Source organism: Lutra lutra, chromosome 3 (genome assembly GCF_902655055.1).
Source record: "Lutra lutra chromosome 3, mLutLut1.2, whole genome shotgun sequence".
NCBI classification, from domain to species: domain Eukaryota; kingdom Metazoa; phylum Chordata; class Mammalia; order Carnivora; family Mustelidae; genus Lutra; species Lutra lutra.
Window position 1 is genome coordinate 77,777,317 of NC_062280.1, and position 14,630 is coordinate 77,791,946.

The window sequence follows — 14,630 nt, forward strand, 5'->3', positions numbered from 1 at the left end:
AACCAGTATGTTTTGTCACTTGGAGTGGGTTTTTATTCACTTTTTTGTTTTTTTAATTTACTTTTTGTGTGAACTTACGGTGATGAATTGTAGGTAGCTGACTCCATTGCAGCTCCACTCTGAGGCACTGGATCTCCGCTGTTGTAATTTTGAGGCCAATTGATTTGGACTTCGTTATTCACTTTCTAAATAAAAGGAAGGTTAAAGATTTATTTGAAATTTGTAGGAGTAAGATAGGTTTTAGACTTAGTTTCCTTGAAGTAAGTAGACAGAATCCTTCTAGAAGAGTACATTACTTCTAAAATGTGAATGAAAGCTTCAGGAATTCCAGAAATCCTTAAAAATACCATTTCTGAGTTATTGCTTCTGTATGAGTGACCTCTCAGCAGACTATTAGTTGTAGCTTGTTTTGCAAAGAACCCTAATAGATTTAAAAAATGTCTCTGACTTTCTTGGTAATATCTGGCTTGGAATTTTCTTGGTTGCTTGTTAATTTGACTTATTTTGCTAATTGAGGATATTCATTAGCAGATGATTATGTACTGTGTCAGATTTGGAGTACATCTTACCGGGCTGCCAGAATATTGAGAGAATGTCTGTATTTTGCCCAAATCAACACCGGAAGGTCAAACTGGAAACCAATAAAAACACAGAGGATACTAATCAGGGTCTGGGGCTGGAAAAGGAGACCTCTTTCAGCTGTTTTATATAGGTTTGACTTTTGAACCATTTGTTTACATTACATTTAAAAAAATAATAGTAAATAGCAACCCCTCAAATTAGGAACAAACAGAAAGAAATGAACCTAACCGTATACAAAATTAGTTCCGTAACCACACAAGGTAGAATAATCTCAAGTGGGCTTTGAGTGCTGTGTTCTGCCTATGCGTCCTTAGTTGGATATTCTAAGGACAAAAGGACTCCAGAGAAATCTGAAACTTTACCCAGAACTTTTATTGGTAGTCACAGTTTTAGTATTGTAGTTTTGAAATATTTGTATGTCGGAAAATTAAGTAAATAACTAAAGATGTTAATAGTTAAAAGTAGAAACCTAGAGAGAAGCTTATAAATCTTTATTACAATTTTAGCAATTTGTAATTTTTTAAATTGTTTCCTCTTCCATATTTTAGTTTATTTTTTAAAAGACATTTAATGAAGAGACTTTATTTCCAGTGTTGGATATAATTTTGACTATTTTCAGTTCAAAAATAATAATGCTTTTCGGTGATTATATTGATTGCTATTCTTTCTACATTTTGCAGTTTTGTTTTATAACATGAGTCTGGATGTGAACCGGAAGATAGACTCTCCGTCAAGATTCTACTTTTCTTCTAATGGAACGTCTGATGTGATCACAGGCAGCATAAAAGTGTCAAGCAGAGTAGCTAACTGCAGAACACATCAAGCATTTCTGCGGGTAATGTAACCTCCTTTTTTATGAATGAATATGTAAACTTCAGTATTATCACTGTAGTAGAAATCTTATTGCATCGGTATCCTTTTATAAAATGTGGTTATAAGCAAGTGTGATCCCCACCCCTCTGGCTGAACTAGCTGACGTGTTTGTTGTTCCAGAGTTAAAATGTTCGACAGTCCTGGGACCTGGATCATTCTGAGTCCACTTTTTGCATCGTCCTTATTTCACATTTATCACACTTGACTGCATCACTCTTTTTTAAAGATTGGCCTTTTCCTTCCCACGATTGCTTTGTCCACATCCCTGTTTATACACTTCCCGAGAAATGTACATGCTGAGTGGCACTGCTGAGCCTCATGCCTGTTACCCTGGTAGGGTTTTGCGGGGGTGGTGAGAGAGGAGGCGGGGAAGTTGGTTTGTTTCTCATGTGACTCTAGGGAAGTAGAATCCACCATGACCGCTTTTGGATGTGGTCTTTGTCTCTGTGCCAGCATTGTCCATGATGTCAGTGGGAACTTGCGCAGTTGCAGCCTGATGGGGATCATCTGCAGGCTAGGACAATGGCTTTCAGGATGTCTGGGGATCCGTCCTGCCAAAGCACAGCCAATTTCATGTTCCTTTTATTAAAGCACTCATTCCCAACTGATCGTCCTGTTCCTTGCCTTGTCAATTTTTTTTTTTTTTCCTCATATGAAGCAGTGCCAGGTCTTTTCTATTAGGGAATGGTGTACTTCATCAGAAAATCTATTGTCACAAAAAAGCCAAACTATTCCCAGGAGCCCTTTCTGGGATTTCAAATGGTAGCCTCAGTTTAGAACTTAATTTTCCCTGAGATACTTCTTTCCAAGCAAATGCAAACAAGCATCAAGATTCTAACACTATTAAATGCTAAGTAATAATCCCTGTGTTGTTTCCTCATTTCCCTTAACAGTTTTTATTATAGCATTAGAATAAATCTATTAGATGGTTGAGAGCCAGAAGTATATAATATTACTAATATAACCATTATTTATATGGTAGGGATTAAAGAAGGTTTTGTTGTTGTTGTTGTTGTTGTTTTTAAATCCCCTATAGCTGTGATTTTACTTAGGTTAGTCAATCTTGGACACTATCGTTGAGACCATTTTCAAGGCAGTAAAAGGGCCAACATTAGACATTCACAAAGAAACCTATTGTGTTGAATTTGTATCGCTAACTAGAAATTGACCTGACTTCTTTAGTCCTGTGTTTCTTGGCGTTGTTCTAACAAGTAAGGATTCCACAAAATTGTACATTCTCATCAGAATGACTTGCACTGCAAAGCACAGGTTAGCAGAGGTCTGTGTTGTCGACACATACTTGTAGTGTTACCCTGGTATCATGGTCCCAGGTCACAGCCATTGACTTTTCGACCATACTGTCAATGCCAAACAAAGGCATTTACTTCTGGGATTGGTATAGAGTGAGGTGTTTGTTTGTTTGTTTTTTTAAGGTAATTGAGGTCATTATTAAAATGAAAACAGCTCTAGTTGTTATGTAGAAAGATACGGGAATACTCTGAGTACATTTTCCACCCCACCAGTGTGGTAGCTGAAGCTGTTCAGAAACATGAACACTGTTAAACTTCTCCAGTCCAGAAGAATGGGACAGAAACTGATACTTTTCTGCCTTCTTAATGATCGTAGAAAAGATGAGCAGTGGTCAGGATGCCTGGATTGTCCCTTTGTTCCATAAAACGTGCCAAGTATCAGGAGAGTTAAGGAATACTGTGCTTCAGCTTCCTTTACAGTGAAATGAGGTAGGGTTGGTGATTACGTAGCCAGGCCCATGGCCACCGCATCTCAGGGCTCTCTGCCTGCCAGCTGGGCACACTTTCCTTGTGTGGTTGTTCCCATTGGTCATACCAGTGAAGCTCTAAGTCTCTGTCCACATGATTAATTCCGTAGGTATTTGAGTACCAGTGTTGCATCAGGTTCCCTTGAAACACTTGGGTGTAGCAGTGAATGCAATATAAAAAGATCACTACCTTCATTGAGTTGACAGTAGAATGGAGTGAGACAAACCATGTGGTAAATATGTAAATTTTACAGCGTTTTAGAGGGTAAGGGTGATTGAAAAAGGAAAAAGTGCAGTGTACAGGAAATTGTGGAGTGCTGGGAAAGAAATGAAGGGTGCGTTTTATTTATTGAAGTACAGTTAACATACAGTGTTATATTAGTTTTAGATGTTGAATATAACAATTAACAATTTTATACATTAGTGCCCATCACGATAAGTGTATTCTTTTTTAAATTTTAACTCCCAAGTAGTTAACCTACAGTGTTAAATTGTTTCAGGTGTACCGTATAGTGATTCAACAGTTCCATATATTACTCGGTGCTCAGTGTCCCTTTAATCCCCTTTATCTGTTGCATCAACAGTTCCATATATTACTCGGTGCTCAGAAGATAAGTGTCCCCTTAATCCCCTTTATCTGTTGCACCCATGCTCCCAGCTTCCCTCTCTCTATTCTCTTTACTTGAGTCTATTTTTTTGTTTCTCTTTTCTTTGTTTTCTTTCTTAAAATCCATAAATGAGTGAAATTGTATGACATTTGTCTTTCTTGGACTTATTTTCTTTAACATTATACTCTCTAGGATCATCCATGTTGTTATAAATGGCAGGATCTCGTTCTTTTTTATGGCTTAGTAATATTCCTGTGTGTGTGTGTGTGTGTGTGTGTGTGTGTGTGTGTGTGTGTGTGTACATGATATCTTTATCTATCAGTAAACACTTGGGTTGCTTTCCTGTCTTGGTTGTTGTTAATAATGCTGCGGTAGTAGGGGTATATATTTTTTTGAATTAGTGTTTTCATTTTCTTTGAGTTGATACCCAGTAATGGAATTACTGGATCATAGGGTAATCCTATTTTTAACTTTTCAAGGAACCTCCACACCGTTTACCACAATGACTGAACCAGTTTGCATCCCCACCAACAGTACACAACAGTTCCTTTTTCTCTACATCCTTGCCCATACTTGTCATTTCTTAATTTTTTGATTCTAGCCACTCTCACAATATTAAGATTCTGATTCTAGCCCTATCTTTTATGGGGTTTTTTTTTAAAGATTTTATTTATTTGACAGTGAGAGCAAGAGAGCACAGGCAGGGGCAGCAGCAGAAAGAGAGGAAGAAGTAGGCTTCTGGCTGAGCAGGGAGCCCAATGTAGTGCTTGATCCCAATTCTAGTAGTTTTTTGTAGAATCTTTAGAGTGTTCTCTATATAGAATTATTTCATATGCAAATAGTGGAAGTTTTACTTTTTCCTTACCAATGTGGATGCCTTTTATTTCTTTTCCTTGTCTGATTGCTGGGTAGGACTTCTCATACTATGTTGAGTAAAGGTGGTGAGAGTAGGCATCCTTGTTTTGTTCCTGTTCTTAGAGTAAAAGCTTACAGTTTTTCACCATTGGGTGTAATTTTAGCTGTGGGTTTTTTTTGATATGTCATTTATAATCTTGAGGTATGTTACCTTTAAATCTACTTTTTTGGGAGTTTTTATCATGAGTGAATGTTGTACTTTGTCAGAAGCCTTTTTTCTGCACCTGTTGAGATGATCATGTAGTTTTTATCCATTAATTATTTATTCGATTTACCACACTGGTTGGTTTGTGAATATTGAACCACCATTGCATCTCTGCAATAAAAATTTACCACTTCATTTTGGTAAATGGTTTTTTTAATGTATTACTCAGAATTTGGTTTGCTAATATTTTGTTGAAGATTTTTGCATCTGTGTTAATCAGGGAAACTGGCCAGTAATTTTCTTTTTTGTAGTGTCTTTCTTTGGTCTTGGTATCAGGCTAATGCTGGCCTCATAGAATGAATTTGGAAGTTTTACTTCCTCTTCTATTTTTTGGAATAGTTTGAGAAGAATAGGTATTAACTTTTCTTTAAATGCTGGGTAAAATTCATCATGAAATCCTCTGGTCCTGGACTTTTGGTTGGAGTTCTTTGATTACTGATTCAATTTCTCTGCTAGTAATCAGTCTGTGCAAATTTTCTATTTCTTTCTGATTCAGTCTTGGAATATTACATGTTTCTAGGAATTTGTCCCTTTCTTCTATGTTTGATTTCTTGGCATATAATTTTATCATAATATTCTCTTAACAATCCTTTATATTTTTGTGGTATCAGTGGTTTCTCCTTTTTCATTTCTGATTTTATTTTGGTCTTCTCTCATTTTTTTCTTGGTGAGCCTGGCCTAGAGATTTACCAGGTTTGTTGACCTTTTCAAAGAACCAGCTCTTTATCTTTTCTATTGTTTTGTGTTTTTTAGTCTTTATTTCATTTGCTTGAGCTCTCATCTTTATTATTTCCTTCCTTCTACTAGTGTTGGGTTTTGTTTGTTCTTGTTCTTCTAGCTCCTTTAGGTGTTTGCTTGAGTGTTTTTCTTGTTTCTTGAGGTATGTCTGTATTACTATAAAATTTCACTCTTAGAACTGCTTTTGCTGCATCCTAAATATTTTGGACCATTGTGTTTTCATTTTCATTTGTTTCCATGTATTTTATTTCCTCTTTGATGTCTTGGTTTACCCATTCATTATTTAGTACCATGTTATTTAGCCTCCATGTGTTTGCATTTTTTTCAGTTTTCTTGTAACTGATTTCTGGTTTCATATTCTTGTGGTCCACAAAGATGCATCATATGATTTCAGTCTTATTAAATTTATTGAGACTTGTTTTGTGACCTAACATGTGATGTCACCTGGAAAAGGTTCCATGTGCACTTGTAAACAATGTATATTCTACTGATTTTGTATGGAATGTTCTATATGTATCTGTTAGGTCCATCTAGTCTAATGTGTCATTGAAACCACTATTTCCTTGTTGATACTGTGTTTGGATGATCTGTCCAGTGATATACATGGGGTGTTAAAGTCCCCTGCTATTACTGTATTCCTATTAGTTTCTCCCTTTTTATGTGTTAATAATTGCCTTATGTATTTTCGTGCTTCCATTGTTGGGTACATAGATACAATTGTTTTATCTTCTTGTTGGATTTTCACTTTATATAGTGCCTTCTTTGTTTCTTGCTACGATCTTTGTTTTAAAGTCTATTTTGTCTGATGGAAGGATTGCTACTGTAGCTTTTTTTTTTCACTTGCATATATGTATATGTTTTTTACCCCTTTGTTTTTCAGTCTGCATGTATCTTTAGGTCTGAAGTGAGTCTCTCATATATAGCATATAGCTGGGTCTAGTTATTTTAATCCATTCAGTCACCCTGTGTCCTTTGAAGCATTTAGTCCATTTACATTAAAGTAATTATTGTTGGGTATGTATTTATTGCCATCTATTATTTGTTTTATGGTTGTTTTTATGGTTCTCTGCTCCTTTCTTCTCTTGATCTCTCCCCTTAAGGTTTGATGGCCTTCTTTAGTGTTACACTTGGGTTTTTGTTTCTTAATTTTTGTGTATCTGTTATAGGTGTTTGATTTGCAGTTACCATGAGGATCATACATAACATCCTAAGTATATAACAATCTCTATTAAGTTGTTGGTCATTTAAATTTAAACCCAATCTAAAAGCACTACATTTTTACCCCATCCTCCACATTGTATGTATATAATGTTATATTTTGCATCCTTTTTTGTGAGTTCCTCGACTGATTTTTGTACATAAAATTGATTTTTACACCTTTTGTGTTTTAACCTCCATAATGGTTTCATAAATGATTAATCTACTTCCTTTATTATGTGATTGCCTCTACCTTTGAAATTGTTCCCTTTCATAGTGTTCTTCCAGTGGAAATGTTTAGTTTTTTACACCTTTATAGTGTTTTATCTACTGAAATGCTTTTCTATTAGATGTCACTTTTCCCACTATGAAAATGTTTTCTTATCCATATACATATGTGACAATGAATCTCTGTCTTTGCTGTATTCATATATACAACTTGATTAGATCTTAGTGATTTCTTAGTACAAGTTCTTAGAACAAGGGATAATTTTGAGGCTGCTTTGATTTAGGGAAACTCAATTAACAATTGGTAGTGGTTTTTAGGAATGTTGGAGTAGCTATGGTGGACTGAGACTTCGCTTAAGGCTTTTATAGAGATTTTTTTGGTTGATCTTGTTGGAATCTCTACATCAAAATATTCACTGATGTTTGAGAAGAGAAGAAGGGGTGGTAAAGTGGGACAACAAATAAAGTAACAAGATTCTCACCCTGCTTGCAACATTTCCAGTAAAAGCTAGAAATACATAGCTTAGTCATCAGACCAGGAATGCCTGTCTGCATTGATATTCAGAGATCCAGTGAGTTCAGTGGCCTTAGCATGTTGTGTAATTATGAAATCAACCTGCCTGCATATACAGTAGATTAGTTCATTCTTTCCCTTGATTTCTCAGATTTCTAGATATTTGGATTTCTGAAATCAAGAAATTTTATTTTGTTATGTAAGTTTTAGGTAACTTCTAAAGCCCGTCTTTTTAAAAAATAACTTCCAGGAAATGAATATATGTTTGATTAGTAAAATTATATTTTATTTATTTGTTTATGTTATTCAGCTGTACAAGTACATAGCTCAGTCTACACAGCAGACTATGAACTGATCCATATATGCATACATTTCTGCTGAAAATCTAAGTACAACCAACCTATGCAACTATTCTGATGTTATGGTAGTCAAGAATTGGATCCATTATTCCAGCATATGTTAATTCTTTGCTAGTTTGCAAGATCTTTGAAGACAGAATACTACTTTTTGCATGTTTGTATTCTTCCTTAAAGATAATCTGACTCATTACATGAGGTAGAAATCAATAAATATTTTTAAAATTTATAGATGATGTGTTCTCAGTGCTGTTTAAAGAATTCTATAAAGGAAAAGCTGAGAATGTTGTATTGGTGTTATAGTTCTAGCACCTGCTTTGGGGGTGCTGTCTTTCCTCAAGGTGTTGGTAGTGCCAGACCATTCTCCACTCCCTGAACCAAGCTGACTAGCTAGAGCAGTTATCGTCACAAGTGGTGGTGCTGGCTTCAGTTGCAGTCTGTGCCTCTGCCTTTCCTTCTCCCTCCCCAACCCATTTCCTACATTTGTAACAGAGGGGTATTTCAAAATCATAAACCTGATTATATTCCTTGCTTAAAATTCTCCTAAGACCTTCTCATCTTCTTTTGACTGTAGATTGGTGGCCCTCCTTCTTCTGTACTTGTGTATACATCCATCAGAATGCTCATCCCCCACACTGCGTGTGGATTTCTGGGTTATTATGGATTGTGACAGAGGTATAGACTTTCGGTTTTGTATCCCCAAAGTCTTCTTTCCACACAGCAGACCCATGCATAGATACATTGCAATGTCTATACCTCATTGTCCTTTCTCATTCAGTAAACTTTGTAAACATTTCTGGCTCCACCCTTTGGGTTTTTTATTGCATACACACAAGAGGAAGACACGGGCCTATGGCTCAGTCCTCGAGTGGCCATAAATACGAATTTCTGTAAAAGTCAAACAAGAAGGTGGACTTTGTGTAATTTCAGACATGTGCTCATTTGCACGCTTGTGGGTTGCCCTATTTTATGTAATTGTCCATAAAAATGTGGCATGGAATCTTCATTATTTTTAATATAGATAGCACATGCCCATCCAAATGAAGAATTTTAAGCAAATCTACTTTTTCCCTCCCAAATACTTAATTAGTCATTTCAAGACATTTTTGATATTCTAGCCTTTGTCTTAGGTGGAGCTGTTAAAGTTAAATAAGTGTGAATATCTGTCAAATACAGTTCTTGCAAGAGTGCACGTACATTTTATATATTGTGAGAAAAGCATAATTAATAGCTAATTAGGATAATGAAAGTAATATACACCAGATGTAGAGAAGACCTTGTGGAAAATTAGTATGAATTAGATAACATGCGATTTGGTCAAAGCAAGCTTGTTGAGAAGAATTAAAACAGTGGACATGTGGAGGGACAATCAGTGGCTGTCTAGCTCCTATACCTAGGGAATAATTTAATCAAGCTTGCTATTGTAATACTCAGGGCTTCAAGCTGTTCCATTTTCACAAGTTGATAACTTGGGATTTGGGCCCTGATTTGCAGCATTCCTATACGGTCCAAGTTTCATGTTGAGATGATCACTTATCAAGTACTTTAATAAAATCATCTCCATGTATAAGAATGGAAAAGTACTAAGAGATCTTGCATACTCTGATTCATGCTCCAAATCTTCCAGGTACTAGCTAATTAATGCAAGTCTAATACTTGGTATCTAACTCATTTCCTACTTAATACTCATTGACTGGCAATGGTCTGATTTTCTTTTCTATTTTTTTTTTATTCCTTCCAATTGTTCACCTGCTTTTCTTATTAGAAACTGAAATTCATTAATTTCTTGATTGGTTGGTGTAGCTATATTTTGAAGCAGCATATATATAATAAGTCAATATCTAACATCTATCGAACTCTTAAGTGCCAAGTGTTATGCTAAGTATTTTGCAAACCTCATGCCACTGAATTCTCATAGCAGTAGATACAGGTATCATAAGATTGTCTTTCTTTCCATTTTTCAGATGAGGTAACTAAGCCATAGACAGATGAAGTAATTTGTCCAAGTTGTTAGTAAGTGTTGCACCTGAGATTGGAACCTCTGTACCTACAGACCACTTGCTCTTAGCCACTATATACATATATTGATAGTTATAAATATTGTAAAAAGAAAAAAATTACATCTTTATTTACATAAAGATAGAGTAGATGTAGTCTTTTATGTAATAGATCATCATGATTAATTTACTTCATTGATTTTTATCAAGCTGCTACATCATAGCCGTCATCTGTATTACAGGCATTTTTCCCATACCCGTTAGGGATTACTAATTGATGAGCTTTACAAACTATCTGTTCCTTATTTGCTGTTAGGCACTAATGTTTAAGCCATATTCCAATCTTGAAATATCTGTAGGTAATAAAAATCTGGGCCACTAATGTTACTTACTAGGAGCTCTGTTAATGACAAAATCATGGATCTACTCAGGAATTGAATAAACATAAACCTCAGTTATGGTTTAAGGTAATATGTCTAGCCCTGGTGCAAACACTTGAGTCTCTTTAAATGGTCAAAAGGAACTTAGTTGAATTTCCTTTTTAAAATAGGAACCAGGGTGCCTGGGTGTCTCAATTGGTAGACTATGTGACTCTTGATTTCAGGGTTTGTGAGTTCGAGTCCCACGTTGTGCATAGAGATTACTTAAAAACAAACAAATATATAAATAAAATGAGAATAACCTGTAGATTGAAATGGGTATTTGAAAGGTAGGGTCAAACTGTGATGTAAAGCTCACACATCAAAGTATAGTAATAATTCTAGTATTAAAAGAAAAAACTGCATAGCTCCAAGTAGATAGTCTTTACTGATTGTTAACTGCCTTCTCAAATCCCGAGATTATTTCTCCATTTAATTTTTGTGGCGCTTAAGATACTTGTTTCATAGATTTGCCATCAACATGTCTTATTTCATGAAATTTGTCTCCTGATTTCTGATATAAATCCTCATAGATTACTTCATCAGTAAAATCTTACTTGCCCACCTACTTAGACAATGAGAAAAATAAAGGTGTCTGTTTTGTTCAGTACACTTTGAAAATCTCATTTCTGTCTAGAGAGGGCCGGGAAAGTGCTTTCTAAGAGGTACCATGTTTTATGCATTACTGACTTTTTCCCCCACAAAGGCATGAGATTCGAGAACAACCGCTTTCAAAGTTACTTTCCTGCCAGCTATTTTACTGTTTGTGTATATATGTATGTTAGCAAACAATTTTGACACTATGTGGTATATTCTGCAGTAGGAGGCTGGTGAATAATCAAATAATCTTTAAGTACATGGGAAGATATTTTTAAAAGAGAAAAATAATGCCTGCACGTGGAAACTCAGATTAAAATATGTGAATTGACAATGAGTGTAATGAACTCAAGAGCGGTTTCTCTGGGGGCAGAATAAAATAAATTTTAAAATCATCCAAAAAAGGGGTGCCTGGGTGGCTCAGTTGGTTAAGCAGCTGCTTTCTGCTCTGGTCGTGATCCCAGGGTCCTGGGATGGAGCCCTGCATGCTTAGCAGGGAGCCTGCTTCTCCCTCTTCTCCCCACTTGTGCTCTCTCTTGCTATCTCTGTCTCAAATAAATAAAGTCTTTTAAGAAATCATTCTAAAAGGCTTTTTGACCACATATAAATAAGATTATGAATGAGAAATGCTGTATAAAAATTAGTGTAAGATATTAAATTTAAAAGAATGTCATGCAGAATGGAAATCAGAATGGATCCCAGATGGGTAAAATTCCTCTGTGATTGATAAATAATCCAAGAATTTTCTTTGTGAAGTGTAAAAGCACAATAAACTTAGAAAAGTTGTAACAACTAATAAAATTCAGTGAAGTGACTAGGATAAAAGATTAAATCTATAAAACAAATAACTTTTCCACATATTATTTATAACCTTCTTAAAAATATAATTAGAAAAGCTCCATAAATCATAGAAAAATAGATACATTTCATAGTAAATATGAAATCAAATGAATCAAATTGAATTAAAATGTTACTGAGACATATAAAAAGAAACTAGAATAAATTGAGATACCCTATTTCTACAAGTTTACTACAGGGAAATATTAAACAGAATAAAATGCTGATTAGTATTTTGAAGTGATTTACAAAGAGTTCATAATGGAAAATGCTTATGTCAATTGATAAAAAGTATGCATAGAAAATATCCAAATCAAAGACTATATGTCCAAATATAAAACTATACCACAGACTGGATATGTTTAATTTTATGCTCTTTTTGTATTTTTTCTAATAAACATACATGCTTTTTGTAATGTGAAAAAATATACACACTCAGTGTATTTTAACAATTTGGAGGAAAAGGCAAATACTTTATTTTCCATGTTGTTTGACTTTAATGCAGGGATGGAGGAACTTTCTATGTATGTTTTTATTTACATACTTGTTGTTATTTCTAACTTAAGGCTTTAAATTTCCTTAGAAAGATGTGCGGGACATCCTCACCCCAGTTCGGATTGAAGCTGCTTATCACCTTGGGCATCATGTCATCAGTAAACGAAATGCAGAAGAGTTCCCACCACTTCAGCCAATTCTCCAGCAGAAGAAAGAAAAAGACATAATTGAAAAAACAGTAAGAATATTTTCCTTTATTCGAAACGTGATGTGCATGTAACTAAAGTAATTTTTTTGAAACATTGCCTAATTCCAGGGAAATGAGTTATCTTTCTGATTTCTTTAAAATTTTTTATGAATTTTTTAATATAAAAAGATTTATGGTATGTCTTGTTTTCCATTTTTCTTTATTTTTTATATTTCCTTTAGGATATTGAACTGAATATTTTAAAATATGCATTTAGTCCCAGCAATAGCTTCCCATATACATGAGATGTTAATCTTCTTTCCTTGATTCCTTGCCCATGAGGAAAATAAATTGGTAGGGAGTGCTCATAATGACAGTGAGTCACATTCATGAGGTTTCTTTTCCCCTTTTTCATTTTCTGACTCCTTCTCTCTCATTTTGTCTCCCTCTCATTCACTCTACCCAGATCCATTCATATCTCAGTAGGCAAATTCCCTTGCTGGCTTTTACTCATTTATAAACATAAGTATTTCTGTTATACAACAATTTCTCTTTCAAATTCAACTACAGGCTTTGCAGCCACGTCCCAGGATCCATTGCATTTTGAGATGGATCTGACATTCTAACCAGCGCACAGCCTTTTCTAATGTATTCCGAAATACCTCCATTTCACTGGCAGTGCGCTTACTCCCAGGAGTCCAGTTGTTTGGACCTTTCCTGTCCAAGAACACAAAGACCTAGTCAACAAGATGTTTGAGGGCATGGTAAAAACATTCATTAAAAGCATTTGCTAGGGGTGCCTGGGTGGCTCAGTGGGTTAAGCCTCTGCCTTGGGCTCAGGTCATGATCCCAGGGTCCTGGGATCCAGAAGACCCCACCCCCACCCTCTTCCTGCTCCCCACCCCCCCGCCCACCTCTCTGCCTATTGTGATCTCTCTCTCTCTCTCTCTGTCAAATAAATAAATAAAATCCAAAAAAAAAAAGAAAAAAAAGTATTTGCTCATGGCACAAGGAATGTAGAAGGCAGAAGGGACACTCAAAGGGCTAGTTCATATCCTGTCTAGACAAATTGCTACTAAGTCACTTGAAGCAATTTGGGCTGACACTCATGATTCTCTAGAACACTAGATACCCTTATGAATATATCTATGGTAGATCTGTGGAAGTCAGTGTTTTCACCCTTCTGTTGAACTTTAGTTGTCAATATCAACTATTCTTAACTACGTTTAATAATGAAAACCACAGTGTTTTAAGTACATAAGCCCAAACCTGGCAACATGTAGTTACATTAGAATAAAATTCTACCTTTTGGTTTTTAGAGCACCATGCTTTACAAGTAAGAGTGATAGGGAAAAAAATCATGTTTACCTAATCATTTAGAGAAAGATTTACACTTCCCTTCTGCTTCACCAGGTTGAGGTAGTCTGTGGTCGGATGTGCTATTTGACAACATGCTAGTCATTACCCATTTAATGAACCTAGTTCCTTCCCTGTCTTTCTAGATTTCTCTTAGCATCTCTCCCTTTTCACCTGTTCCTCTCAACTTCCTTTTTCTCTCTCTCCTCTCTTTTCTTTATCTTATACCTCAGGTTTTCCCGTGTACCTCTGAGAATCTCTGGGTCCTATTAAAATGATCTGAGTTAAATAAATTCTAGAACCCTGAGTGTCAACTATTACTATGTTCAGTGTGTCCTCAGAGTAAAATTTCTAAATTTCTACATTTTACTGTTTTCAATAAATATAAGCCCATTGTCCTACATCTGTGAAAAGTAAGTGCCATGTTTATTTGTAATAAGTGGGATCAAACTGTAGCACCAGAAAATTGAAAGGAACTCAACAATGAACATCTTGGCGGCACAGATTTTAAACACTTACCTCTAAAACTTTATCTGTTTTATTAAACTCATTTTTTTCCATAACAATTTATAAAAGAAGCAATAATGTTTTCCATTAAACAAATTTAGGCTTTCAGTTTACCTGTTGGCAGAATCAGTTGCTTTAGCCCTACAGTTGTCATTTGAACCTGTGACTAATTCAAAAGTGGCAAAATAAGTCATAGATGTCTTATGCTTAAGAATAGAGGTATCCCAAATTGTTGAATTACC

General features: G+C 35.3%; 1 protein-coding gene across 1 annotated transcript in view; it reads left to right on the plus strand.

The window, feature by feature from the left end:
• Window positions 1–14,630, plus strand: part of ITGA4 (integrin subunit alpha 4) — an 81,360-nt gene that overhangs the window by 39,134 nt on the left and 27,596 nt on the right. The window contains exons 15-16 of the mRNA XM_047722332.1: window positions 1,263–1,417; window positions 12,427–12,576. Of these exons, the coding sequence (XP_047578288.1) occupies window positions 1,263–1,417; window positions 12,427–12,576 (305 nt within the window). The remainder of the gene's footprint in view (window positions 1–1,262; window positions 1,418–12,426; window positions 12,577–14,630) is intronic.